The 26,598-nt window shown below is 40.5% G+C and overlaps 1 protein-coding gene across 4 annotated transcripts in view; it reads left to right on the top strand.

The window, feature by feature from the left end:
- The first annotated feature begins 14,898 nt into the window (after positions 1-14,898).
- The window catches only part of MSRB2 (methionine sulfoxide reductase B2), a 30,153-nt gene continuing 18,453 nt past the window's right edge, over positions 14,899-26,598 (top strand). For all 4 annotated transcript variants that reach the window (XM_053922668.2, XM_045183915.2, XM_024576320.3 and 1 more), the window contains exons 1-2: positions 14,899-15,047; positions 24,438-24,538. In XM_053922668.2, the coding sequence (XP_053778643.1) occupies positions 14,930-15,047; positions 24,438-24,538 (219 nt within the window). In that variant the 5' untranslated portion in view covers positions 14,899-14,929. The remainder of the gene's footprint in view (positions 15,048-24,437; positions 24,539-26,598) is intronic.

Consider the following 26,598-nt stretch of genomic DNA (forward strand, 5'->3'; position numbering starts at 1 on the left):
AGAAGGTTGACTGTGAAGAAGAAAAAGAAACACATGGGTACGTGGGACCTTCCAGGTTCCCATTGTTTATCACTGTGTGAGCCATGGTTTGCTCTCTCGTTGTTTGTGAGCCACACTGTCTCTTAGCCGAACAGGAGACAGCTCCTTATGCATCCTGCCTCACAACACAGGAAAATACTACCTTATGGCCCCAAAAGAACCTCAGCTGGCTTGATTTGTCAGGCATTAGTATGTTAGGATTGATGGAGCATTCCTCAGGGAGAAATTAATTAACATGCAGCCTGACTGAAGCTTTTCATTAGTGGTGTGCGTGTGTACATGTGTGTGCGTGTGTATGTGGTGTATCAAAGACTTTGATTTACATAGTTTGGTCAATGACTAAAATCTAGTTAGAAAACTGAATAACAAAATTTTCCTTGGAAGGGATGGCTTAACAAACCAGAGTTAATGAAAGTATTTATGGCAACTATTAAATATAAATACCTGTCTCAGCAGAGCGTGGCACTCAAAGAATGTTGCTGACTTATTATTTAACCACATGGATACTTTAACTGAAAAGGATGTTTTATGCTTGCATATAGTAAGCGCTAGAAAAATGTTGGTTCCATGAGTAAATATCCACAGTACTGGTGAGTTGAAGTGTTAACCAATTGATTGCCTTTAAAGACTAAATACTGGTTACCCTGGCAACATTTTTCTTTGGGAATCTTATTGGCCTCAGATATCTCACCTGAATGTTCAGTGTTCTTTGTTTATATTTAATGTGACACACCTGCAAAAGATAGGTAGCAATTCAGATGTGATCACATCTCAGGTTTTATTCTTTATCAGAACCGAACAAACAGAACAGTAGGGTTCTGCTAAAGCCACATTAAACTTGGACTGTGAGGAGATCGACCACCTAACCATCACGTATTAACCTAAATGTAAATCTGTACAATGAACAGTAATTTTAAGTCAGTAAAAGCATTCTTCATGCAGCAAATCCAACGCCCAGGGCTTGAGGAGGCTTTTCCTTCCTGCTCGTTCACTCCTTCAACGTGACTTCTCCAAGACCTGTTTCAACTCTCACCTCCTCTAGGAAATGGAAGTAAGAAATTCACAATTAGAAGTTATAATAATCATGGTAATGAAAACATTTATTCACAACTAAATAATAATCTCAAAGCAATGTAGGTCAGGGTCCAGACTTAAAGCTAGAACCTGGGGAGAGGCTGAATTTAAGAAACTTCACACTGAATAGAAACTGAAGTGTAATATTACATCAGTATAAGTCTTTGCAGCCTGGTTTACAAGGCAGGTGAATGTATACCATGTTAGCGCTGTTTGCAAAACCTTAGATAGGAATCAGTCGCATAGGCTCCACAGTTAACAAAAATAGATAAAATATCATATTTGATCCCCTTGTCAAAGCAATATCAGAGCAGAGTGGTTAAGAGTATATGAAATGGCCCTTACTGGTGTGACTCACATGGTTGGAGTGTCATCCCATAAACTGAAAGGTCACAGGTTCGATTCACCGTCAGGGCACATGCCTAGGTTGTGGGTTTGGTGCCCTGTTGGGGGACATATAAGAAGCCAGCAATGGATGTTTCTCTTTCACATCAATGTTTCTCTCCCTTTCTCTCCCTCTCCCTTCCTCTTTCTCTCAAACCAATAAGCATATCCTCCAGTGAGGATTTTTTTAAAAAGTGAAATGGAACCAGGCCTCTGGAATATCAAATTCTAACCACTACCACCACCATCACTATTGTCTATGGAAACTGTGCCAAATCACTTCCCTCTGTGAACTTGAATTGATTCACCTGTGAAAGAGGGACAGGAATAATATCCATTTCCTACTGAAGTCATATAACAAGCACTGCCTCATCACTGGGCAGTTAAATAAGGGCAAGTATGTACAGGGATGGGTACTATGGCTGGAATTCATGGACTATTAGATATCATTGGTTCTTATTTATTTTCTTACCTAAAGTAGTCCCCACAACTAACCTGTTTGCGCTCTCTGCTTGCTCTGCTTCTCTTTCTGTGGCTTCTTTCCTTCCAGCTTCACAAATACTCTCTCCATGCCTACTTTCAATCTCACTTCTGTAAAACTATCCCTGACTTTCCAGCTTATCCGAATCTGAAATCAGGCTTTCATTCATCAGGATTTGCATCTTGACTGCCCACCTCGTGAGAGACATGAAATCCTGTCCGTGATTTTATAACCATTCCAAGCGTTTACTAAATACTTGTTTACTTACAATTACATCCTTAAATGAGGTAACAGTTATAGTATTGATAATTTTCATATGATGCCTCTTTAACTCATTATTTAAACATATAAAGTTCTATAAAATTATAAATAATAAGTAATCAAGAAGCAAGTGATTTTTTATTCAAGTGAACATTATTTATTTACTGAGGTATAGAAATAGATGATACCCCATGTGGGTAATTACTAGATCTACATAAACTTGACTTCCAGAGAAATGGTGTGTGATGTTTTCTACTCTTTAGTTTGCAATTCAGTCATCCAAAAGCCCAGGCAGATCTGGGTAAATAAAGAGAAATGACGTAAAATGGAATCAAAATAGGCTGTAATGACCTGCTTATTCAGCTAAGATATGCAGTAAAATGGATACTTTTAAATAAAATGTCTGCAAATGTCATTATAACAAAAATGAATATGTTCAATTAAAACACAGGCCTTTGGAGCAATAAACCAAGAATTAAGAAAGTTGGAATGCATCAACGTATTCAAGACAAAATAGATATGATCATTTTAGTCATTTCTATTCCACCATGCCCTCCTACCAGGTTGAACTTATTGAAAAACAGATCTGCCCCTAATAAAATAAGGGAACAAGAATGAGTGAATCTTTCATTTGCATAGTGAAGCATAAAGAATCTACACTAAAGTTCAGAAAACACAAGCTGTCACTCTGCTTCTGATCCTTTAGGCATGTCACACTGGGGAAAGCATCAGCCTTTCTGGACTCATTTGATTGAAATCAAAATGAAGAGTTTGAATCTGATGATTTCTAAGGACCCTCCTACTCTAATATTCAACACAATACTTGCATAGTCTTGGAAGGATAAACCCCTGTTGTACTATGTGTTCTAGTTCTTTATTAAACATTATTTCGTGAACCTGCAATGGATTGACTACCGTCTAGCTTGGTGATGGTGCGTAAAGCTTTGAAGGTGGGGTTTCACTTTAACAGTGATCAAGTTCAGAGTATAAACCACAAAAATCCTGCCATTCACTTGGGATCAAGATGCTTTCCTAGACTAGAAAATGTACTGAACAGCTCAGGGAATTGAGGAAGCTCAAATTGGTGTCCCTTAGTCTTATCTGAGCAAAAGACATGGTTTTGAGACCAATCTTGAACAGTGAGAAATAACATTGTTTATATGAACTTGAACATGGAACTGGGACGAAAATAAGATAAGCAATTTTCTGCAAGCTATGCTTACCTGTAATGTCTAAATTTAGCTGTTTATATGCTTCATATACATAAATCCCTCTCTTATTCCCCTTAAGTAAAATTCTAGTATAGGCAAATTTACTACTGTAGATAATTTTTCCTTTATTTCCAAAAATTCCAGTTTGCATATAAGCAAACCTTGGACACTCCTATTAAGGAGAGTTTTAAAAAGAAGGAACTAGACATAAGGAAGAGGAAAGGAGAGAAAAATGAAAGAGCAGAAAGTTTTTAGTGTCACCTTAGGAAAACAAATGAACAAATGAAAGTATAGTATTCATTCCCCTAAACGTGAAGGTTTACACTTTTTAAAACTCCTGAGCTGACTCTTGTTTCTGGTCATGATGAAGTAACAAGAATCAGATTCACCCTCCCAACATAAAAACGACACGACTGGGCAAATATATGAAGCAACTAGTTTCAGGCAGTAGACAACAGCCAGCACAGGGCTGTGATCTTTGGGAAAAAAGGAAACAGCACGTTCACCCTGGGATCTTCCTGGGCGCGCCTTCCAAACTATGGCACAGGAAAATGGAGCCCGGTCAGACAGCAGTGGTCTCACTGGGCTGAGGAGACAGAGAATGGGCTCAGGGTTGTTAAAGTGGCTAGAATTGGGGGAGAAAACACTAACAGCGAAAGAGCTCCAGAAACCTTGGATTCTCAGAGGGTCCTCTGGAGTCTTTGACACAAACTAAGCTGTGTAGGTGCAAGATAAGACCCTGGCGGGCAGAGGACAGCCACTGGAGGGTCTAAGCCGGACAGAATCTGCAGAAGCCAAGCAGAGCTGGACGATGTTGGAGTTCCAACTAGCCAGAGTGGAGAGAGCTTGCTGAAGGCCTCAGATATCCAGCAGAGGGTCTAGAAAGGCCACATCTAAAGCAAGGACCACCCAACACCCACCGTAGCAAAGCCTAAAGTAAGTCTCAGCGGGATCAAACTGATCCATCGGTAAATCAGTGGAACACTGAAAGTAAACCCAACATTCTTTAAGGAAAAACCTCAAAATTTAGCACTAAGTACATTTCAAAGCATATATATTTTTAAAAAATTACTATATATGATACAAAGCAGGAATAAGTGACCCATAAACAGGAGAAATGTTAACAGGAACTGCCCCAAAGATGACACACATTGGCATTATTAGACAGGACTTTAAGACATATTATAAATTTGTTCAAGGATTTAATGAAGAAATGAACTTGAAGAGTTAACAGATATGGATTTCAGCCTGGAAAGAAAAACTATAAAAAAGGAGCCAACTGGAAACTATAGATCTGAAAAATAAAATATAAATTACACTGTATTGGTTTAACCTTGGATTGCACACGGCCCAAGAACCTGAAGACAAAATAATAGAAACTTCAAAAGAGAAGCACAGAGAGGGAGAAAGAAAAGGACTTTGTAAGTTAACAGCAACAGAGCCTCAGTGCCCTGTGGGACTGCGTCAGTGATCTATATACACATAATGAGTCACAGAGGAAGAGGAAAGGGAAACAATGAGGCAGAAAAAAAATTGAAGATGATGACCATAATATGTCTGATCTTGTGGAAAAATTTTAACCCAAAGATTCATTCAAGAACCTCAACTAACTTCAAGTAGAATAAACAGTGATAACCACATCTAGGCACATCATAGTCACAATGCTGGAAATCAAGCCTTAAAATTAGCAGGTGGGGGTAGTGGGAGGATCACATTACGTGTAAGAGAATAGAAATGATCATTGACTTTTCATAAGACACAATACAAGCCAGAAGTCAGTAAGATGACATTTTTAATGTGCTGGTGTGTGCACGTGTGTGGGGGGGGAGAGGTGGAATTGTCATCCTGGAATTCTATAACTTGGAGAAATACCTCTCTCAAAAATGAAGGTGAAAAGGGAGATTTTTCCAAAACAATAGTTGAGAGACCATTGCCAGCAGTTCTGAGCTACAATAAATATTAAAGAATGTCCTTTACGTGGAAGGGAAATACTATCAGTTAGAAATTCATAGTGATCAAAAGAATGAAGAATGCCCGAAAAGGTAAATATAAAAAACTTTTTTTTGGTTTAAATTTTTTTTACTCTTAAATTGACTGTTTAAAGAAAAAAATAAAACACTGTGTTATACGCAAGGGTGGGCAAGAGTAGGTTTGTAGTTGTTTGTATGGGAAATAATACAATGATTAATAAATAATAATACAAGAATAAACTCATGTACTCAGAACTGTAAAGCTATGTTTGCCCACCCCTGAGGTGTCTGTTTAAGATACATAACAACAATAGCACAAAGTGAGAGGGTGGTAACTGGAAGGATGTGGTTTAATATTTTATATGGGAACTGGTATAGTAGACTGTGATAAATGGAGGCTATATGTGGTAATCTCTAGAGCAACCATTAAAAAAAAAATAAAGTGGTGCAACTTCAAAAGCCAACAGTGGGGCCTCACTGACGGCCATTAAGGTGGCGAACAGTCCTCTACATGAACCCGAGGTCACCCAGCAGTTGGGCTGGAAGGAAAGACGATGAGCCAGGTGCAAATGTCCTCAATGAATGTGGGAGAGTGACCTGAAGGTTGACAGATGGCAGGACTGAGGAACAGATCATCGGTATTGTGGACATAAGTAACCCGAGCCTCAAAGTGGGAGTTTGTTTACAGTAGAGAGAGTTGCAGAGGGCACCCTGGCAGAGCTTGTGTGGGAAGGAAGCCAGGGAGGAAGGGAATCTGGGCTTAGTGAGATCAGATTATGGGAGAGGATAGGTGAATGAAGGAACTTTCATTCTCTGTTTGTTTCCTTTGATGTGACTTTTGCATTACGTTCTTTAAAAACTGCCATTCTGCCCAGGCTGTGCTAAGAGGAGCCCCGTGTATTCTTTTGCTGTTGTTTACAGGAGAACAGGAGGAGGATACTGCAGAGCTTCAAAAGGGTGGAGGACATCCGGCGGGACAGCATTGAGACCCATGTGTGGACTCTCCCTCCCCTTCCCACAGCTCTTCTCTGCCAAAACACTTGGAGGTCTCTGGTCTTCACACGTCAAGGCAAATTCTTCCTTTAATTTTTCCATCTCTGCTGTTGTAACATGAACACCAGTGACATAACCTCCACATGCTTTGTTATGTCTGTGTATAAACTGTGGAATGGAAGATTTACCATGTACCTCACCTGTGGGGAGTCTCATGAAACACAGTCATTACAAAGATTTTTATGCCGTAAGTGATAACATAGAATTAAGATTGCATTTCTCCAGCTTTTAAGAACAATGTGTAGCCCTGACCAGTGTGGCTCAGTTGGTTTGGCAGTCATACTACAGAGGGAATGGTCGCTGGTTTGATTCCTGGTTGGGGGCACATACCTGGCTTGAGAGTTCAGTCCCTGGTCACGTTGCCTACGAGAGGAAACCAATGGATGTTTCTTGCATTGATGCTTCTCTCCCTCCCTTCCCCTCTCTCTAGAAGTAAATGAATAAAATCTTAAAGAAACAATGTGTAATGAAGTCAACACACCATTTTATGATGACTAGTAAAATCTAATTTAAATACAAACTTTAGTAATTTATAAAATTGAGAGAAATGTCAAGGACTTATTAGGTTTTTTTTTACCCTAGTCAAAATAAATTAAAACTATTTCTTGTTCTCTCATGAGTTCTTGAGAGTCATAAAAACCAAGATATTACCTATATCAAGAATGTTGTAAATCTATGATAGTTTATGGTGGTGATTCTTTACTCGTCATTTTGGTAGTATTTCTAAAGTGGCATTACATACAAGAGCTGCTCTCCCCTACATCTGCTTTGTAACACCCATTTCCTTGTTTTTCTGCTGGAATTTCGAAAGCTTCACTTTTTTAACCTCACAATAGCATCACACTTATTTTTTCTGAGCGAGCACTTCCTTTTCAATTCTGGAGTATAAATCGGGTTTTCATGACTTGCTGAAATGAAGGTAGTGTCAAAGGGTCACAGTTTCCAATGTAGACTTGTCCCTGTAATGAGCTCTGGAAACATCTTGCTTCAGATTGCCTTGGACCAGAAGCTAATCAAACAGGCAAAGGGGAGTCCAGTTATGTGATTATTTCCCAACTCCAATGTTTGGATGCTTTTGTTTTACTTTTAAATGTGGCCAATTCCAAATGCCTCTGAGGAGCAAAATTAGAACAAATACACTCATCGATGCAGAGCAGCAAATGCACGTGCAGATGTGCCACAACTCAGCTGGACTCAGCTGCCTGCACGGCAAAGGCCCCAATAAAGGCTTTGCACAAAGCTTTTGAGGTCGAGAACCCCTGGGCTGTGTAGAATGATTTTCTCTTACTTTCCTTTCCCCACGGTTCTAATTTTTAAGTGTAGGGGATCATTCATTGTCTATAGCTCATTAATCATGGTAGCTTTTGATTATGAAAAGTGCAATCAAGGGATAATACAGTGAGGACTTGGCAGAAAGGTTCTATGCCCGTCCCTTAAATGTGCCAGCACACCCCACACTCTTGGCATTCATTGAAGATGCTGAGAGCTATAAGCCATCCCGAGTTTAGCCACCTGGAGCAGATTAAAATCTGGGCCCTGCTGGTGAGGAGGTCTGAGGGATTGGGAATACAAGGCTGTTTTAATCTTTTCCCAGTCAGGCTGTTTAGAAATATCCATACATCAAATGTCCATGGATCTCATGCAATTTCCTTCTCAGGGGAGAATTCAATTACCAGTAACATGAAGTGGGATTAGCTTGTGGTGGCAAGCCATCTGGAGAGAGAAGATTCACCAACCCCTGTAAATATGTTCAGAGATTTGCCATCATGATTTTGAAGGAAGTGCTGAAGGTGCTCAAAGGCACAAATGATGTTTCCTTAGAAAGCCTTGTACAGTTGACGCAATGAAATTCAAATGCAACTGAAGAGAAACCTAGACCTCCTTCTGTGTTGAAATATTCCTCAGTCCCAGGAGGGTGATATTTGGGTTCTAAGGATTGGCTTAAGTAGCTGTAAAGAAGAAACAAAAAGCCAGTGGAAACTGTCCTGAAACTGTATTGTGTAGACAAACAGAAAGGCTCCTGAAAAGGAAAGTGAGTGGAGAGAGGGACTGAGAGGGAAATTACCATACATCAGAATTCAGCTCTCTGGGTCATTCTTGAGTGTCAAATAAGGGCTGACTCCCTCGAAGAACATAGGAACAAATTTAGATTAGTCTCAGAAAGCAGAAGACTCAGAGGAGCACAGAAGGCAGAGAAAGCTTTAACATTTTAATGGAAGAAAATAAATTAGCAGAGTCTGGGGAGAGAGAAAAGATGGCCCAGGAGATCAAAGGCCAATCCAAAATTCCCTGGGCCAACCCATGACACCCGAAATGATGCCAGTCTTCAGAACAGTAAGCATGTCAGTCCTCTGGAGGGGGAATTAAACCTCTGTGAAAAAATAAGTGCCAGCCGTACCTATTTGGCCAGGAAACATCTGTGATACGGAGACAGAACCAGATAGATCAGAAAATAACATATTATTTTTAAATTGGTTTTATTTACCATCTTCACAAGTAAAATTACTAATAAACTAGACATAAAGTATCTTCTTCAATTTGTAAGTAAATTATTACACTCAACCAATAATGAAGCCATTAAAATTATGAAGCAAAATTATTAATATATCAATTGATGTTGAAAAATATACATAAGGCTTCTAAACTCATTGGTGAGGCTAGCATAAGTTTGATATTAAGAAGGCAATGGCACGAGAAAGGAAAATTGCAAAGTAAACTCAATTTTGAATATAACTGTAAAACTCCTCAATAAAATATTGCATAGTGTCTAAAAATGTGTAAAAATATATATCATGACCAAGTTGAGTTGATCTCAAGATTTCAATGATGGCTTAACATCAGTAGTAAATCTGTTCATGTAAGACAATGTGAGATACCACATTACATAGTAAAAGGGAAAAGTCATATGATCATCTCACTGGATACCGGAAAGCCAACAAATAAAATTTGGTACTCATTCATGACAAAAGCTTTTAGTGACTAGGAATAGAAGGGAACATCTACAGCCTAGCAAAGATTACTAAAAACCTACAACAAACATCAGTTGTATTGGGAGAAATGTTAGCAGCATTTCCTTTACAGTCAGGAACAGAATAGATGCCTATTATTACTATATCTATTTAATAATTTTTGGAGGTCCAAGCCAGCACAATAAGAAACTAAAGATAAAAAGATTGGAAAGAAAGAAAGATGAGGTAACAATAAGATTATTTTCATCAAAAATTTGAGAAACTCTTCAAGACAAACTGTTGAATATAAGAAGAGAGTTCAGCAAGATTACTGGATAAAATATCAATATACTAAAACTGCACTGAAATAGACATTGAACAAAATAATTAGAAATTAGAATATGTGAGCATACAGTAGCAACACAAGTTAAAGGTTTCTATGAATACATTTAACAAGAGATGGGCAGCTCCTTTATTGATGACATAAAACTAAAACCTAAATAAACTGAATGCTGTTACTCTGTGTGTCTGTGTCTGGAGAATCCGCATATTTTATTGTTGGTGTGTATGTATCTTAATTTTCATGTACCTGGACCAGTCCACCTTAGCATCAGTTCATTGGCAATTCCTCTTATTACTTCCATTGTCTGAAATGCTCTCTCTTCCAAAATGGGTAAGTGCAACAACATTGTTTATTTTGACGTGTATGCACACACATATGTGTGTGTACATAGCTATATTTAACTCAAAAAATTAATTATTTTGGTTGAAGTGAGTTACCAATCTAAACACTAGACTCTAAGGTTATTTTTCTCATACTAATAGTCACTTCCCCCCCAAGCATATATATTGAATAATTTTATATTTCTTTGTTTATAATAGATTAAATTCAACTTAGAGAATCCTTGCTTTATCTCCTTGTCCTAATTTTTGTTTAGACCATTTTGATAACTACTGTTTCTTAATAAGGCATTTTCATGTGTGGCAAGGCCACTTCTCCAGTATTACCTTCATTACAAAAGAATACTTCTGGTCTCCGGTCAGGGCACATACAAGAGGCAACCAGTGAATGTATAAATGGGCAGAACAGCAAATCGATGTTTTGTCTCTCTCTCTGCCCCTCTCCAAAACCAGTAATTCATATATTTTTTTCCACATTTATTTTAGTTCTTACTTTGTCATACTTTTTAAAGTGACCCATTGGGACTATTAATGATGTTGCTTAAATCTAGTAATTAACTTGAACATTATTTTAATCTTTACTACTCCAACTTGCTGGTCAATAGGAGAGCATATATTTCCATTTTTCACCAAAAGTCATAGGATTACAGACTTTAAAGAGTTCAGATATCATTCAAGTTTCAGTCCTGGGCCACCCTGCACACATGCATTTTACCGATGATCAACCCGAGGCCCAGAGACAGATGGTCCAACCCAGGTGCCCAAACCTGTATCTGGTTAGAGGAGTAGCTGAAAACAAAACCCAGGCCTGATCTCATTATACACTTTTTCTATCACACCATTTATTCAAGTCTTCATTCACTGCCTTTTACAATTTAAAACTGCTTTTACAGATGTCAGATATATCCCAGTTGGCTTATTTCTAGGAATTTTTCAGATTGTAGTAGGAAAAAAATGATCATTGATATTGAACTTTGGGCATATGGTTTCTTCAGTGGAGAGAAAATGTGCAAAGCTTATTCCATTACATCATACTTTCCTGAATGCTTTTTTTTTTTCTTGTAAGGAAAAGCAAATTGGCTTTTGAACCAATCTTATTTTCTGGGTCAGTCTATCTTATGTATTAAAGGATTTTATTATGAACAACTGTTTCTTGTTCACTTTTAGTCCACAGGGAAGTATGTTAGATATACAAAGAGATAAAATTACAGAATCTTTCCTTTTCAGGAGAGTCTTGATATCATATTCAAGACACCAGAAATAAAGTGCAACAGAAAATCCAAATAACGGTGGTTTAAAGAAAATATGGATTTGTCTTTTATGTGACGGGAATTCTGAAGGTAGGCTGTCCAGGGCCATCATGTTGGTTCCACAGTATCATCAGGCACCCAGGCCCCTTCCTGACATCTCCTGTTTTAGTATCAGAGTGTGGGTCCCCTTATCACACATATCAGAAGATTGCTAGTACTCTCGCCATCACGACTTCCAGGCATAAAGAAAAAGAAGAGGCCTGGCCAGGGGGCTCAGTCGGTTAGAGAGTCGTCCTGAAGCACCATGGCTATGGCACCAGGAAAAATCAATCCATGAATGCATAAATAAGTGGAAGAAAAAACTGATGTCTCTCTTGCCCCCCTCCCTTCCTCTTTCTCTAAAAATCAATACATTAAAAAATAATTTTAAAAAAAGAAAGGAAAAGAAGAGCAAAAGGCTGGTGCTAATTGAGTCAGGTCCTCTCTAATTTCCCTGGAAACCTGGTGACATCAGCTTCTATCATTGCCCAGACTGTGTGAAATGACCAGCACTAACTACAAGGGAGCTCGGCGGTGGGTGCTAACATTTTAGCTAGGCACACTGCTACCCTCAGTAAAATAAAATATTTGCTTGTAAATAAAGAGAGGAGAATGGATTCTGGGCAGGCAACCAGCACTGTCTCCTCCACTCAGTGTATGAGGTGGAAGGTATAACATAAAACCGTGTTTTGTTCAGGCTGAGATGATACAATTCATTAGAGATTAGTGCATGGTCTTGATGGATAAATTGGACTTGGACAAACGGTGGTGGGCAGAGGGGGCATTTAAAAACCAGGAAGATGAGGCAAGAGTTCTCATAGCAGTTTCAAGGAAGAACAGCAATAGGGAGGGAGGTACTTCCTCCATATTTAGAATGCCCTAGGAGTGTGGGATGCAGAGAAATGCAGGCATGGGTTGGTTATCAATCCTGCTTACCCATCACTATCGTTCTAACTACCTCTTCATGACAATAACTAACACTTATTAAAACCAACTATGTGCCTGAGGGATTGCTAGGTTTTTTTAATACATGCCATCACTTATCCTTGTAAAAACCGAATTTTAGGGATAAGGAAACTGAAGCTCAGACAGGTTGAATGCTTGACCAAGGTCAAGTGCATCTTTTAAATGGGAGATATCCTGAGCTGGGTCTTAGAACAATGTCACATGTTAAATTCCTTTCTTAACTTGGTGATTGGGGAGTTAAGATGGCTAGGTTAAACTTCTGCTATTCCTTTGCAGTTTCTAAATTTTAAACATTAGAGTACTTCACAAACTCTTGCACTAATTAGCAGTGTGACCATGGACATGCTACTTAATTTCCCTGGATCAGAATCAGTTTCTTTATTACTCAGACATCAGATCAGACAGACGTTACAAGGAAGTTTAAAAAAATAAAAGAAAAACACTGCAGATAGTATCCCTCATGATCATAGAAGCAAAAACTCTAAGCAAAATCTTAATCCAGGAAATACAACAACATATAAAATGGATAATAAAACAGATAAAGTAGGGTTTATGACAGGAATACTAAACTGGTTTAACATTTGAAAATCAATCAAAATGAAAAGAGAAAACTGTGATTATCTTAACTGCTGCAGGAAAAAGCATTTTTCTTTATGTTGAATTTATTGGGGTGACATTGGTTAATAAAATTATATAGCTTTCAGGTACACAATTATATAATACATCATCTGTATGTTGTAGGGTGTATTTACCACCCCAAATCAAGTCTCTTTCCAATATCTTTATTCCCCTTTTAGTAGAAAAAAGCATAAAAACTCAACATCTCCTCCTGATAAAAACCTCTCAGCAGACTACAAATAGATGGAAATCTCCTTGATCTGAAAGAGTATCTATGAAAAAACCTACAGCCAACATCATACTGAATGGGAAAGACTGATGACTCTCCCTTTAAGATCAGGATGTTCATTCTCACCACTTATTCTCAACATTATATAGTTTCTAGCCAGTGTAACAAGGAGGAAAAAAAAAAAGAAATCAAAGACATCTGTATTGGAAAGGAAAACAAAAACTCTCTCTTCACAGATGACATGGTTTCTATGTAGAAAATCTAGTAAAATCTATAAAAATGTTACTAGAACATACAAATCTAGATACGAGAAATAAGCCATCACTTGATCGTAGCCAAAAGGCCGAGAAACGATCTATATACAAGAAATAAACCATCAAAAACTGAAAATACAAAAGATGTGTAAAACCTATAAACTGAAAACTATAAAATGCTGCGGAGAAAAATTGAAGACGACCTAAATAAATGGAGAGGCATATTTTATAAATGGGTCAGAAGGTTCAATATTATTATGATATCAATCCTCCCCAAATTTATGGATACAGCCAATGCAATTCCAATCAAAATTGTAGAAATTAAACTGGATCTGAAGTTTATGTTCAAGTACAAAAGATCTAAAACAGCCAAAGCAACCTTGGAAAGTAGCAGAAAAATTCAGCACTGACGCTAGCTGATTCCAAGGGTGGTCATCAGAACATTATGGTACTGATGGGAAGACAGACAAATCGATTTGTAGAACGGAACAGAACATCCAGAAATAGACCCCCACGTTGTTGGAAAAGTTATTTTTGACAAATATTCAAAAACAGTTGAGTGGGGAAAGGGGAGTCTTTTAAATGAATGGTTCTGGAACAATTGGGTGTTCACATGCAAAAGTGAAAAACAAGAATAAAAACAAAATAAACAAAAATGTTCGGCTTATCCAAAATTAACTCCAAATTACCTAAATGTAAAACAAAGAAACCCCTATAAAACTTAGAATAAAACATAGGAAAAAACTGGAACTCCCATACCAGCTGGTGGGAATGTGAAGGGAAACAACCATTTTGGAAAACATTTTTGTAGTCACTTAAAATGTTACACCTACCTTATGACCTAGCCATTCCATTTCCAGGTTTACCCAACAGAAAAGAAAACACATGTCCGCACATAGATGTGTACAGGAATGTTCGCAGCAGCTTTATTTCCAATCAGGAAAAATTGGAAACAATATAAATATGTCTATCAACAGGTGACTAGGTAAATACATTGTGGCATACCCACTAACCAGGGATGAACTGTTACACTCAAAAACATAAATATGCCAAAATAATTATGCCGAGTGACAGAAGTTAGACAAAATTAAGTACATATTGTATGATTTCATGTATATTCAACTCAAGAAAATGTGAACTGATTTACAGTTCCCTTTACATATAATTTCAGAAATGCAAACAAACTGGGACAGACCAGGGTTTGGCCTGGGGAAGAGTGGAGTGGGCCTGAGTGGCGTGGGGCAGGGCCAGGGGCAGAGCAGGAAGGGGCAAGGGGGGTAGGGCGGGGCAAGGGCAGGAGTGGGTGGGAGGAGGGATCCGGGAGGGGTAGGCGTGCGTGGGTGGCGGGGGCAGGGCCGCAGAGCTGGGGGGGGGGCCCCCCGCAGGGGCCCCGAGGAGGAGGGGGCGGGGCGGGGCGGGGCGGGCTCAGCGGCATGGAGGGGCGGGGACTGCGGACGTTTTTTGTGGAGTCATGGCGCGTCTCCTCCACGTCCTTTGGAGCCTCCGCTTCCAAGAGGCGCTTCCGCGGGCTGTGCGGAGCCTAGCAGTTAGCGGTGTCCTCGGCACCAGGGCCAGACACGAGGACGCAGGTAGGATGCGGCCTCGCAGGCCCCGCCGCTGCCTCCCGTTTTTCAGTTCTTCCGGTTTCGGTGGCCGCGACTTGGGTGCCTGAATGCTGGTCTGAACCCGGCCAGGACACTGGGTTGTAAACTTGGAGGGGCAGAAGGGGAGTCACTGAGAACTGGAGGAGAGGTATAGATCCTCTCCTAGAATGTGCCCAGATTTTTTTTTTTTTTTTTTTGCATAAAATTCTGGGCTCAGGAGGCTCTGACGCTTATCCTGGGACTCTAGCTGAAGACCCGCGGTGGGGGATCAACAATGCAACCCCGCGCGCTCTCCCGGGGTGGCCCTTCGTCTTGTTCGTCCAATACACTGTCCCCGCGCCCTTCGAGTAGCGTCTGGAAGCCGACAGTTCAGACCTGGAGCTCCTGTGGATTGGCTTCCTGCCCTGCTCTATTTCTGTGATGTTTCCAGGATCCAGGGAAACACGGGCTAATAACCCGTCCCCCTTAAACTGATAATCATTGCTTGTCAGTCGCTGAGACCGGCCAGGGGAAAGTGTGTGTACGTTTTGTGCAAAATGCCTCTGGCATCTCTGCTTTACATTTCACTCTTTCTATGTAATCCCCTGTATTTCAGATGTGTTTCAGGGTAATTTAGTGGCCCCAGTGGATTGGCTTCTAGACCATCTCTGAATCCAGTTCTGTTTTGTGTTCATTGACTACATTTAGAGATACCTAATGCTGCTGAAAATGTACCCAGTCACTTGGAACTATTTATTCCTGGAAGTTTTCAAAATGTAGTGTTAAATAGAAGCATTGTGGAGTGATAGCTGATCCAACATGACTTCCCGTCATGGCCTTCAGAACCCCTTGGTGTCTCTAATTAGCCAATCTGGTGATATTTGTTGCCTGCCTGCTATGTGCCAAGCACTGGTTTGCTGAGAACGTCACAATTGTTAGCTAGAGTTCTCTTTCCCCTTTTATAGGCTAGTGGTTTCAGTAGAAACCTGTCCTTTATGAACAGAATTGGTGCTGCTGGAAACAGCCTAATGAATTGTCCTCGAATCTGAAATTTTTCAGCAACATTAAACTTTGGCCAGGCACTGGGACAAAACTAGGGTTGTGTAACTTATCAGACACCTCCTCCTGGGCATTGATCCTAAGGAAGTAATTCAAAGCAACAAATCTATACGTGCAAAGATGTTTTTAAGAGCGCTACTTTTAAGAACTGGCTATTATCCAATGTCCATCAGTTAAGAAATGCTTGCACAAACCATGAAAGTTCAGTTCGACAAACTATTAGGTATCCATTAAAAATGATTAAAAGGTAATTAAAGGCTTTGGTGTGGATGATGTTACTTAGTGGCTGTGTTTTGGGCACATCTTGAACTTGGTAAGTTTAAACCTGTTTTTTTTTCTATAAAATATGGATAATGACAATAGTAGTCTTGTACAGAATAAATAGGGAAAATAATTTAAAATACTTTATCACAATGATTGGCACTTAATAAGCACACAATAAATATTAGTTATACTTACATTAAAAAATGGAAAGGACAAAAGTGTAGTCCACATTTAACCCATGTGGTGGACTTTGGGAAGGTTGGAGAGAAAGAAATTAGAAGACGTTGAAAGTGACAGAGGGCTGTTCTCCAGCACTGAGACTTGTGATATACAAGGGCAAGGCCCCTATAATTTTGTCATCTAAAACTGACAAGGAGCAGATTGAAAAGGAAAGTTAGAAGTATTTGGAAAAAGTAATCTGTTATTTCAGCAAAACTTTCTTTGTAGAGATACTCTGCTTGGAGTATCTCCATCTGAGCTGAAGTTGAAAACAGTCCAGTCACTGTGGTGGCAGGGAAGGCTAATTCTACAGTTGGAGTAGGCGGGGAATCATTTTACTCCAGTTCCTAATAGGTTCTTTTAGTTTCAACAAGTAGTTATTGAAATGAGACTGGCTCATGTGTATAGCCACTCATGTGTGACCAGAAAGGTTAGCAAAACCAGGAGGTCAGTGACCATATGACCAAGAATGTTTTATAAATATGAGAAAATTAAGGCCCACCTCGTGGAACAGATGAACAACAGGAAATAGAACCTGAGCAAATCACACACGATAAAGCGAGAAAGGAACCCAAATGAATCTGAGTTTATCAAAGCGTAGTTCAGGGTAGAGCTGTGTAGCCATCAAACACAATGGCGGCGGCAGCCCAGACTTGGTAGTGAAGGTAGCAAGAGAATGCAGAGGGAATCTGAAAGACATGTGGTTGAAGGACCCACACATGGTGCAGGTGATAGGGACTGAGGACAGAAAACATCTGCATGCACACACACGCACACTAGATGAGACCAACCTGAATCCTGCTCTCCAGCCACTGGTGGCCTAAAGACTCAACTCATTCCCAAGTGAGAGCTTCCTCTGTGTTGTATGTACATAGACCTAAATTGCTGTTTGGTAAAACTGTACAGAATTTACTCATAATGCAATTTTCATTCAAACTTTAGTCATTTCCTAAAGCACATTGTATTACTCTGCTCAGGCTGCCATGACAAAATACCTTGGGCTGGGTGGCTGAGAAAGCAAATATATTTCCTCACAGTTCTACAGGCTGCAGGTCCATGATCAAAGTGTTGGGCAGGGTTGGTTTCCCCCCGAGGGTTGTCTCCTTTCCTTGCAAATGGCTTTTTCTTTGTGCTTTCACATCCCTAGTGTCTCTTCCTCTTCATACAGGGACACTAGTCAGGTTGGGTTAGGGCCCATCCTCATGACCTCATTTTGACATAATCACCTCTCTAAAGGTCCTATCTCCAAATATGGTTACATTATGAGGTACTGAGGATTAGGACTTTCAACATATGAATGGGGGGGCGTTGAGTTCAGCTCATAATACCCAGTTTAAACCTCTTCAAGTGATGCAGATCACATATATCCCGACCTGAGAGCACCAACTGACCGTTTGTCATTTGGCTGTCAAGGCAGAGTCTGTCTCCCCTTGACACAGTCATCTAGGCTGGCAGATTGGCAACAACACGTCTGTAATCGGTGCTTGAATTGGTACTTCATCAACTAGTTTTAACACTGATGCCCACCCATGAAACCTTTCACACACAATAGTAGTGTAAAAGGTACATATAGGTAAGGGTTAGAAGAACCATGACAAATGTATTTCTTGTTGTATTTAGATGAAGGAGTAATTATTTTGTTTAACAATTTAAACAGATTTTTAACTAAAAACAATTGCAGCAGAGGGAGAAGGTGGGTGCCTGCAAACAGGTTGTCACTCTCTAATAGGTGTAGTAAAATTGAAAGCCAGGGAAGAGGGAGCTGGGATGCATGCCTTGGGTTCAGAGCTAAAGCATGGGAGTCCCACGGAAGGTAGCCCTTCATGAATTCCCCTTTCTTGTGTCAGCTATTATACTGTACTGCATGTGAAAGACACTGAGGGCAATACTTTCAGGAGACAATAGATTTTGGTTTTTTTTCTCTACTCCCATCTCACTTCCTCCCCAAAAGGAGATAGGAAGATAATGGCAGCTTTATGAACTATAAATCCCAACCTTAACACCAAAAGTCGATCCTCCTCTTAGCTGTTCATAGAAATAATGCAATAATGCAAGGTCTTTGCTAAAGCCAGGAATACATGTGGAATGACATGGCAGGACAGATATCTGAAGGGTACAGAGAGCTTTTTATCACGGTGCTCCTTTCTAATGCTCCTTTCTTTGTTAGATGTCCGTAATACCCAGGATTCAGATTTCACAAATGCCCCTCAAGGACAAAGTTTAGGTTCTGGGAGGAGGAATCAAGGACAGTTCATTCTAACTAGCAAAGCCTGTTTTTACTCTTCTGATTTTTCACCTTTTGGAGTAACCTTTGTGTGACTACTGGCTTAGATCACATTCTGACACATTGACACTGGCCAGCTCTTAGCATTTTGCCCTTGGTTGAGGGCTTACAAAATGTAGTTATATCTATGCACCCACCAGTCTTTTACCCTGCCTAAAGTGGAATGCCTTCCACTTCCCTTAGGCTTAAACAAATAGTTCACACCCATTAAAACTAGCTCTGATCCTACTTGCTCTTAAAATAAAAACAATTCTACCTGATAACCTAGCCTAAAATGACTTTAAAAATGTTTCCATCATTCTGTTGGTAGTTTAGCTTGCATTGCTTTATAAAGCTCCCTTATTGTTATCTCAAATAGTTATCTAAAGCTTATGTGGTCATTAAACTTTTCTCAGTTTAATTGGTTTCCATATTTGGTGTGCTGGAGGTCAAGCATAGCTCCATAGCTTTCCCCTTTCTTTCCTAAGTCATCAGTTTATCCTTTCCACAGGATCAGTCCCATCAACACATTAGGGTACTATGATTTTTCTCATGTTAAAAAGTGCTTTTGACCTCACTTGCCTTACTAGCTACCTCCAGAACTCCTCAAAAGATGGATCCGCAGGTATGTCTGACTTTCCTCCTTTTCTCTTATTAAATCTATTCTGATCAGATTCACCCCCAATCCTCTACCTAAACTGCTGTTTTTCAGGCCTGTCAGTCCTCTCTTTCTTGATTTTTCAGCACAGTAGATTATTCCATTTTCCTTAAAATACTTAGCTCCAGGACAGCATATTCTTGGTTTCCTTCCCTTCTGTATCTGTGGCTCCCCATAGCATCAGCCTGTATGTTTAGAGTGTCTCAAAGTCAAGCCCTTGGGCCTCTGTTTGTCTACACTTACCGACTTGGGGGTTGTCCAGTCTCATGGCTTTAAATACATCTTAATGCTGAGGAGTCCCAAATTTACATCTCTCCGGGGGGCCTCTCCCTGAACTCTAAGTCCATATTTCCAACTGCCTGTCTGACCTCTCCATTTGAGTATCTAATTGACATTGTTAAACTTACATCCAACACCAAGTTTCCAAACCTACTCTTCCTGTCCTCTTTCCCATTGTCCAGTGCACGACCAGAGCCTTGGAATAGTGACCGTTGACCCTTTTCCTCCTCTCATACTCCACAGCTGATCCATCAGCACATCCTCTGGCTCTGCCGCCAGAATGTGTCTAGTGCCTGACCACTTCCAAGCACCTCTACTGCATCTGCTCTGACCCCCGTCTCTTCCATCTCTCGGCCAGATTATTTGTCGCCATCATGTTGATTTCCTGGCTTTAGCCTTTGCCCTGCTTCAATGGTTTTTAAATGAATAGCAGCCACTGATCCTTTTTAAATGTTAGGTCAGGCCATGCCTCTGCTAACTTTCCGGGGACTTCCAAACTTACTCAGAATAAAAGCCAATGTCTTCACAATAGCCTTCAAGGTCCTAAATGATCTGGCTTCCATTACATTTCTGTTCTTACTTCACCAACCTTCCCCTCCTCCTCCACCCCAGTGGCTCTGTTCTCTTTGCTGTTCATCAGGTACGCTAGGCCCACTGCACCTGGTTTTCTTCGTGCCTACAGTGCTCTTCTCCTGGATATTCACATGGCATGATTGTTGATTTTCTTCAAGTATTTGCTGATATGTCACCTTTTTAAAGTTATTTTTAAATTTTTATTGTTGACATTATTACAAGTGTCCTCCACTTACCTTACCTTCCCCTTTACCCCACTCCACCCAGCCCCTGCACCTCCCCCAAATGCACCACATTGTCTGTGTCCACTGGCTACGCATATATGTTCTTTAGCGAATCTCTTCCAGTCCTCCCCTCCGACTCCCTCCTCTCTGAGATCTGTCAGTCTGTGCCGTGTGCCCATGCCTCTGGTTTTGTTTTGTCTGTCAGTTTATTTTGTTCTTTAGATTCCTCATATGAGTGAGGTCATACGATATTTATCTTTCTCTGACTGGCTTATTTCGCCGAGCATAATAATTTCCAGCACATCCGTGCTGTCACAAGGCTTCTTTCTATTTCACTGCTGCAGTAGTGGTCCATTGTGTAAAGGTCCCACTGCTTTTTGATCTGCTCCTCTTGATGGGCACCTGAGCTGTTTCCAGATCTCGGCTATTGTAAATAACGCTGTTATGAACATAGGGGTGTGTGTATTCTTTTGCATTGGTAGGCCTTCTGTGACTACTCTGTTGAAAATTGTGTGTGTCTACATGTGCGCATACAATACACAGACATGAGTACATATGTACACACATCCTCACTTTCTAATCGCCTTTGTGATTTTTAAAAAAGTCACCTAAAGATCTATCTATATTCTTTACTTACTTAGTCAATTTTACTTCTATTCCCTAAGGGCAGTGATTCTTTGTGTGTTTTCTTTACCCCTGTATCCCTAACATTTAGGATATTATCTGGCACACAGTAGGTGCTCTGTAAATATTTGTCTAACTGAATGAAAAAAATGAATATTAAATACCAAAGCACTGTAATATGTACTAGTGATACATTGAACAAAGACAATTATTTCAGACTTCCAGCTTCTAGTCTAATGAGACATCCAGACAAATTACCCTGCTGTCATTGTGATTAAATAGTCTATCAAGGAAATACTGCGGGGCATGAACACAGAGGAGGATCTTGCAGCTCAGACTTGGGGAAGGGGGATGGTGGTCAGGGAAGGTCTCTTGGAGAATATAACATGTAAACTGAGATCAGAGGTTGGAGACCTCTGGTTTCTGGTCCAGAATGTAGGGAACTTGGAAGTCTTCACTCCATCTTAACAAGTAAAAGCTGAGCAAAACATGACATGTTCTGGGGGAACTCAGAGGATTGCAGTTCCAAGGACTGGGGCCTAGTGGGAGGGAGGAGTTGAAAGTGGTAACCAGAGTCAAATCACACAGGGCCGTGCAAGTCACATCGAGGAGTTTGGAATTTAACTTGAGTATATTATGTTGTATTGAACAGTTTGGGGCAGTGAGAAAAAGGAAGTGATCAGGATAGGCAAAGACTTAAAAAAGAGGAGACTTTTGTAATCTGTGCTGGAGATAATGGTGGCCTAATGCAAGGTGATAGCAGAGAAATGAGAATGAACAGATCTGAGTCATTTAGGAAGTAGAACCAACAGGGCTTGGTGCAAGGAAAATGGAAGAATCACAGACAATGGCCCGGCTTTCTGGTTTGAAACGTGGGATGGATGAGCTAGAACATATGAGAAGAGGAGCAGATTTGGGTCCAGGTGGGCAGACACAAGAAGGCTTTTTGTGCGTGTAGTTTGAGATGGGACATCCTAGGGGAGATATCCCAGTGTCCATTGTACAGGGTGGGCAAATGTATGGTTCAAAGTTGTTCACATGGAAAAAGACATGCAGGTTATTATTACAATAGCTTTATTAACTCAAAAAAATGTCACTCACAACTGTAAGCCTACTTTTGCCCACCCCTGTATATTGATCTGGAATTCAGCAGAGAGATCTAGGATGGAGAGAAAAGTAGATTTGGGAGTCTCATCATGTAGATGGTACTTGAAGCTACCAAATGGATAAAACCCCAGGGGGCGCATGTGGAGTGATGGCAGAAGAAAGCCTAGGATGGGTAGATTCCTCTGAAGCACACCAAGATTCCAGGGTGGCTAGAGGAAGGGAAACTGAGGAGGAGACTGATAGGGAGTAACTGGATGCTCAAGTGAATTTGGTGTCATGGAAGCCAAGGGAAAGAATATCCCCCCAAAGAGAGAATATAGAGTGTTAATACTGCCGAGAAGTAAGTAAGGATGAAGTGTTCCTACGTTCTACTAAGAAGTCCTCAGTGAGCCCTCTGAGAAGAGACTCAGTGCACTGATTGCGGGGCTGGGGGGTGGGGTGACGCATGCTCAGTGTGCCACACCCCGTGATGCATTGTGTCAGCTGGCCCCACTGTTGCCGATGGTAACTTTGCTTACTTGGATGAAGTGGTAATTTCTGCGTTTTTCCATTGTAAAGGAATATTTTCCTCATTGTAATTAATAATCTTTGGCATCATATTTTAAAAAGGTTTGACTATTTCATTTTTCAACAGCCTTCACCCAGGGGGGTTAGAATCCCCCGATGACTCTTGATTGAATCAGTTATTATTTTATTGATTGCAAAAATGGTGATTTTTTAAAATTTTATCATTCTTTCTCCATTTATTAGTTGGCATTCTGCCTGATAACTCTGGAAGCTACTGAGTAGTAAAAATTGTCACATAAATACATTTTGCTTTACTCCCCAAGAGATGAGTTCCCGAAAAATTGTGTGTAATTGAGCTATATTTCCATAGGAAAACTTCAGAGATATATTTCCATAGTAAAAAAAAAATTCCTGTAGCCTTATAAAAACTGTTTAAGAAAGGCCAACATTTAAGATACGTAACAGGTAAAAACCCTTTAGTAAAATGTAAACAGCCATAAGTGATCAGCAGTATGCGATACAGAAATAACATATTGTACATTATTATGGCCTGATGATGAAGATATGTGTCTTTTCTTGCTGAAAGTGTTTAGGAATCTTTTGGAACCGAAATGAATTTCCAGTATGAGTTTCTGACATGTTTGATTCTTGATAGTGAGATCACAGGTGTTTAACATTTCATCTTCGATGCAATGGCCAGGCTACTCACCGTTTGGACCTCTGTTTTCTCATTGAGGTGGACAAATTATAACATCCCTTCAAATTCTTTATGTTGGATGATTAAAACATTTATTATATATATTGGCTTTCTATCCCCATTTGGCTAAAGAGAGTAGAGTTGGCCCTTGAACAACAAGGGGCCTAAGGGTGCAGTTGAAAATCTGCACATAACTCTCGTTGGCCCTCTGCATATGCAGATTCCCAGCTTTGGATCAAATACACTGTCTGGCCCTAGTTATTTTGTTTACATTCACTGGAATAGAAGTAGTAAGATAGGGGCCAGAGAAAGTAGAAGAAAGGAAACAAATTGTGAATAAAAACTATGAAGCATTAGAATAGGTTCTGGTGGGTCTCAGTTTCCCTTTCAGGAGTATATGCTATAGGGATCTCCTTTTTTTCCCCACACAAGAAGGATTTTTAATAAAGACCTTCCTTGACAAACAAAATCAGAGATATCTTTATAAACCCGCAAGGGAGAGGAATTTAATAACCCACTAGCTCAACCTTCTTTTCTTTCCAATCACTCAACTACTCCCAGCTGTATCCTGACAGGAACTAGTGCTTTGAACATAGTAATGGAAGAAGGATCAATTTTTTCCCTTAGGTACCTGAGGAGAATTTATTCTGCATTGTTTCATATTTCAGCTGCCTCTTTAGCTTCTATGCCCCAGGGGGACTAGGAAACTGGCTCTCTACTTATTACTCATTTCTTATTAAACTAATGACTCAATTAAAGCATTTTATACCGGAGCTTTCTGGTTTCTGTGACGAATGAAGGAGTGGGGGAGAGGGGAGGGAATGACTTATTCTGCTGGGTAATAGTGTACTTTAGGAGAAAGGCTGAGGATCAAAAGGTCATTGTGCCTTTTTGTTTTAATTTCAAAAGTCTTATTTAACAGGGTCTCTTACAAAGCATGAGCCATCTCTTACCAAGAGTGAGTGGCGAGAGAAGCTGACTCCAGAGCAATTCTATGTCACCAGAGAAAAAGGAACTGAACCGGTAAGCTAAACTGACTTTACAGTTTTCTGAGTAGAGGCATAAGAGAGTGGGATTGGGATAGATCTAGTTACAAAACCTAACTGATCATCCTCTTCTCAGACCACCGTTATCCACCTAGCTGTGGAAACCAAAGCCTTCCCCTGAACATGCCACTCTCTGCCCTCCATCACCTCACCATCTATTCTGTCTCCTAAGTTACCTCCCAATCACTCTACTTCTCTCCAGTGCTCTTGCTGCCGTGCTGGTCCAGGTTCCCACCATCTCTCACTGATTGGACTGCAGTGGCCTCCACTCTTCTACTCACAGCCATTCGTGCTCCTCATCTAGACATTCTCCACACGGCCTCCAAAGAGATCTTTCCAAAACACAAATCTGACCACATCACTCCCCTGCTTAAAATCCTTCAGTGGCTTCCCACTGCTTTCACAGTAAAGAGAAAAGTGTTTAAATAGCTAATAAGGCCCTAACAGCCCTGGCCCCTACCTCCCACCCCCATCCTCAAATCCTGCCATTTTACCTCTTAATCTCTGAACTTTGGCCACAGTGTCCTTTCATCTCTCAAACACCTGGGCTTCCTTCTCCCTAGGGCCCTTGGACCCTGTGTTCTCCTTTCTCATCACCGTCCCTCCATGTCCACTAATTCATTCAGACCTATATTTCAGCTCTCAGCCCAAACCTCACTTCCTCAGGGAAGCCTTTCTTCAGCTCCAGTGTGGGTTTGCTTTACTGGTCCTTTTCCTTCATTGCACTTGCTGTTGTTGGTACATCCCTAGCACATAACATGGCATCTGGCACTCAGAAAATAAATTTGCTGAATGTTAAGTGACTAAAGACTAAGAGGTGGAAACATTATTTAGACTACATTGAAGAATCTCACCTTTATTCATTTCCTGAAAGAACAGTCCTCAGTGGTTCCTCATTATAGTAACACTTTTATCGCACTACATTTCTTAACAAGTGTCCTGTCTTAGACCCTAATTGGCCACTGGAATATAGCTATTGAACTTGGCTATTAGGTGCTTTAATTTGTGAAGCAGACCCCACGGACTGGACCACGGCACAGTGGTTTTGCAAAGTTGTAAAGTATTTATATCTTTACTTTAGCAGTTTCTACAAAGTTCAAGTCGCTGTCCGTGTGCATGTGGCCTTATAATCATGGCCTCGCCCTCTACTTCTATGCTGAAGTCATAAGACAGACCAGCAGATCCCAACAGATTTTTGTGAAAGACTGGTATTTTTGAAAACTTCCTGTGGGTGGGATTTTAATAAAGCCTTTACTGGGAAAGAGGCTGTATTTGCCATTATTGCATATGGCACAAGGGAGCCATACGTGGTACTCGGTGCAGTTGTGTGCATTCCCAGACTATTCTAGGCCAGACCTGTTCTCAGGCAGAGCTTGGTATATATACAGAGCCTGGAGATGAGCTGCCTGATGTTTAGAAGAAAACTGTGGGATTCTCAAACAGATGGTGCATTATACTCTCTGCTTTTGGCCGTTTTACAAAATGAGCCTCATCCGTTTTGACTAGTGTTATACATACCTTTCACTTGATCCATTTCCACATTTAACTTGTTAAAATATTGCAGAACTATAAGCCATTGTTAGCTTCATAAGGCCAAGGAAAAAGAAGTAAAACATTTAAACTTTTTGATCAGTGACTCCAAATTAAAATTGAGTTCCGTATGTTTTTATTGGGCATCAGTAATGTGCTGGCCCTCTGCTAGGCATGGTGAAGGGGTTTATATCCTGGCTGAGCAATAACTAAAAGTCAAATATCAGGAGAAGGTAGGCTTTATGCTGGCCATCCTCTGTCTGCCCTCCAGATGTGCCTGCCTCTTCTTTACCCCACTCTGAGCTCGGGAAGAGTAATCATCTCCCTTACCCTCTGACTACTGATTGAGTTTGACCAGTGGGAGATGCCAGAGAGATCAGATGGATCAGATGGCAGGATAGAGAATTGGGGTCCAGGGTCCTCTCTGGAGCTCTGTCCTTCCAGTGCAGATTGAAGCTGCAGCAGGCAGCCCTCACCTACAGTTGCAGTGTCACAGGTTCTGGTAAC

Source organism: Desmodus rotundus, chromosome 4, assembly GCF_022682495.2.
Source record: "Desmodus rotundus isolate HL8 chromosome 4, HLdesRot8A.1, whole genome shotgun sequence".
Classification (NCBI taxonomy): Eukaryota; Metazoa; Chordata; class Mammalia; order Chiroptera; family Phyllostomidae; genus Desmodus; species Desmodus rotundus.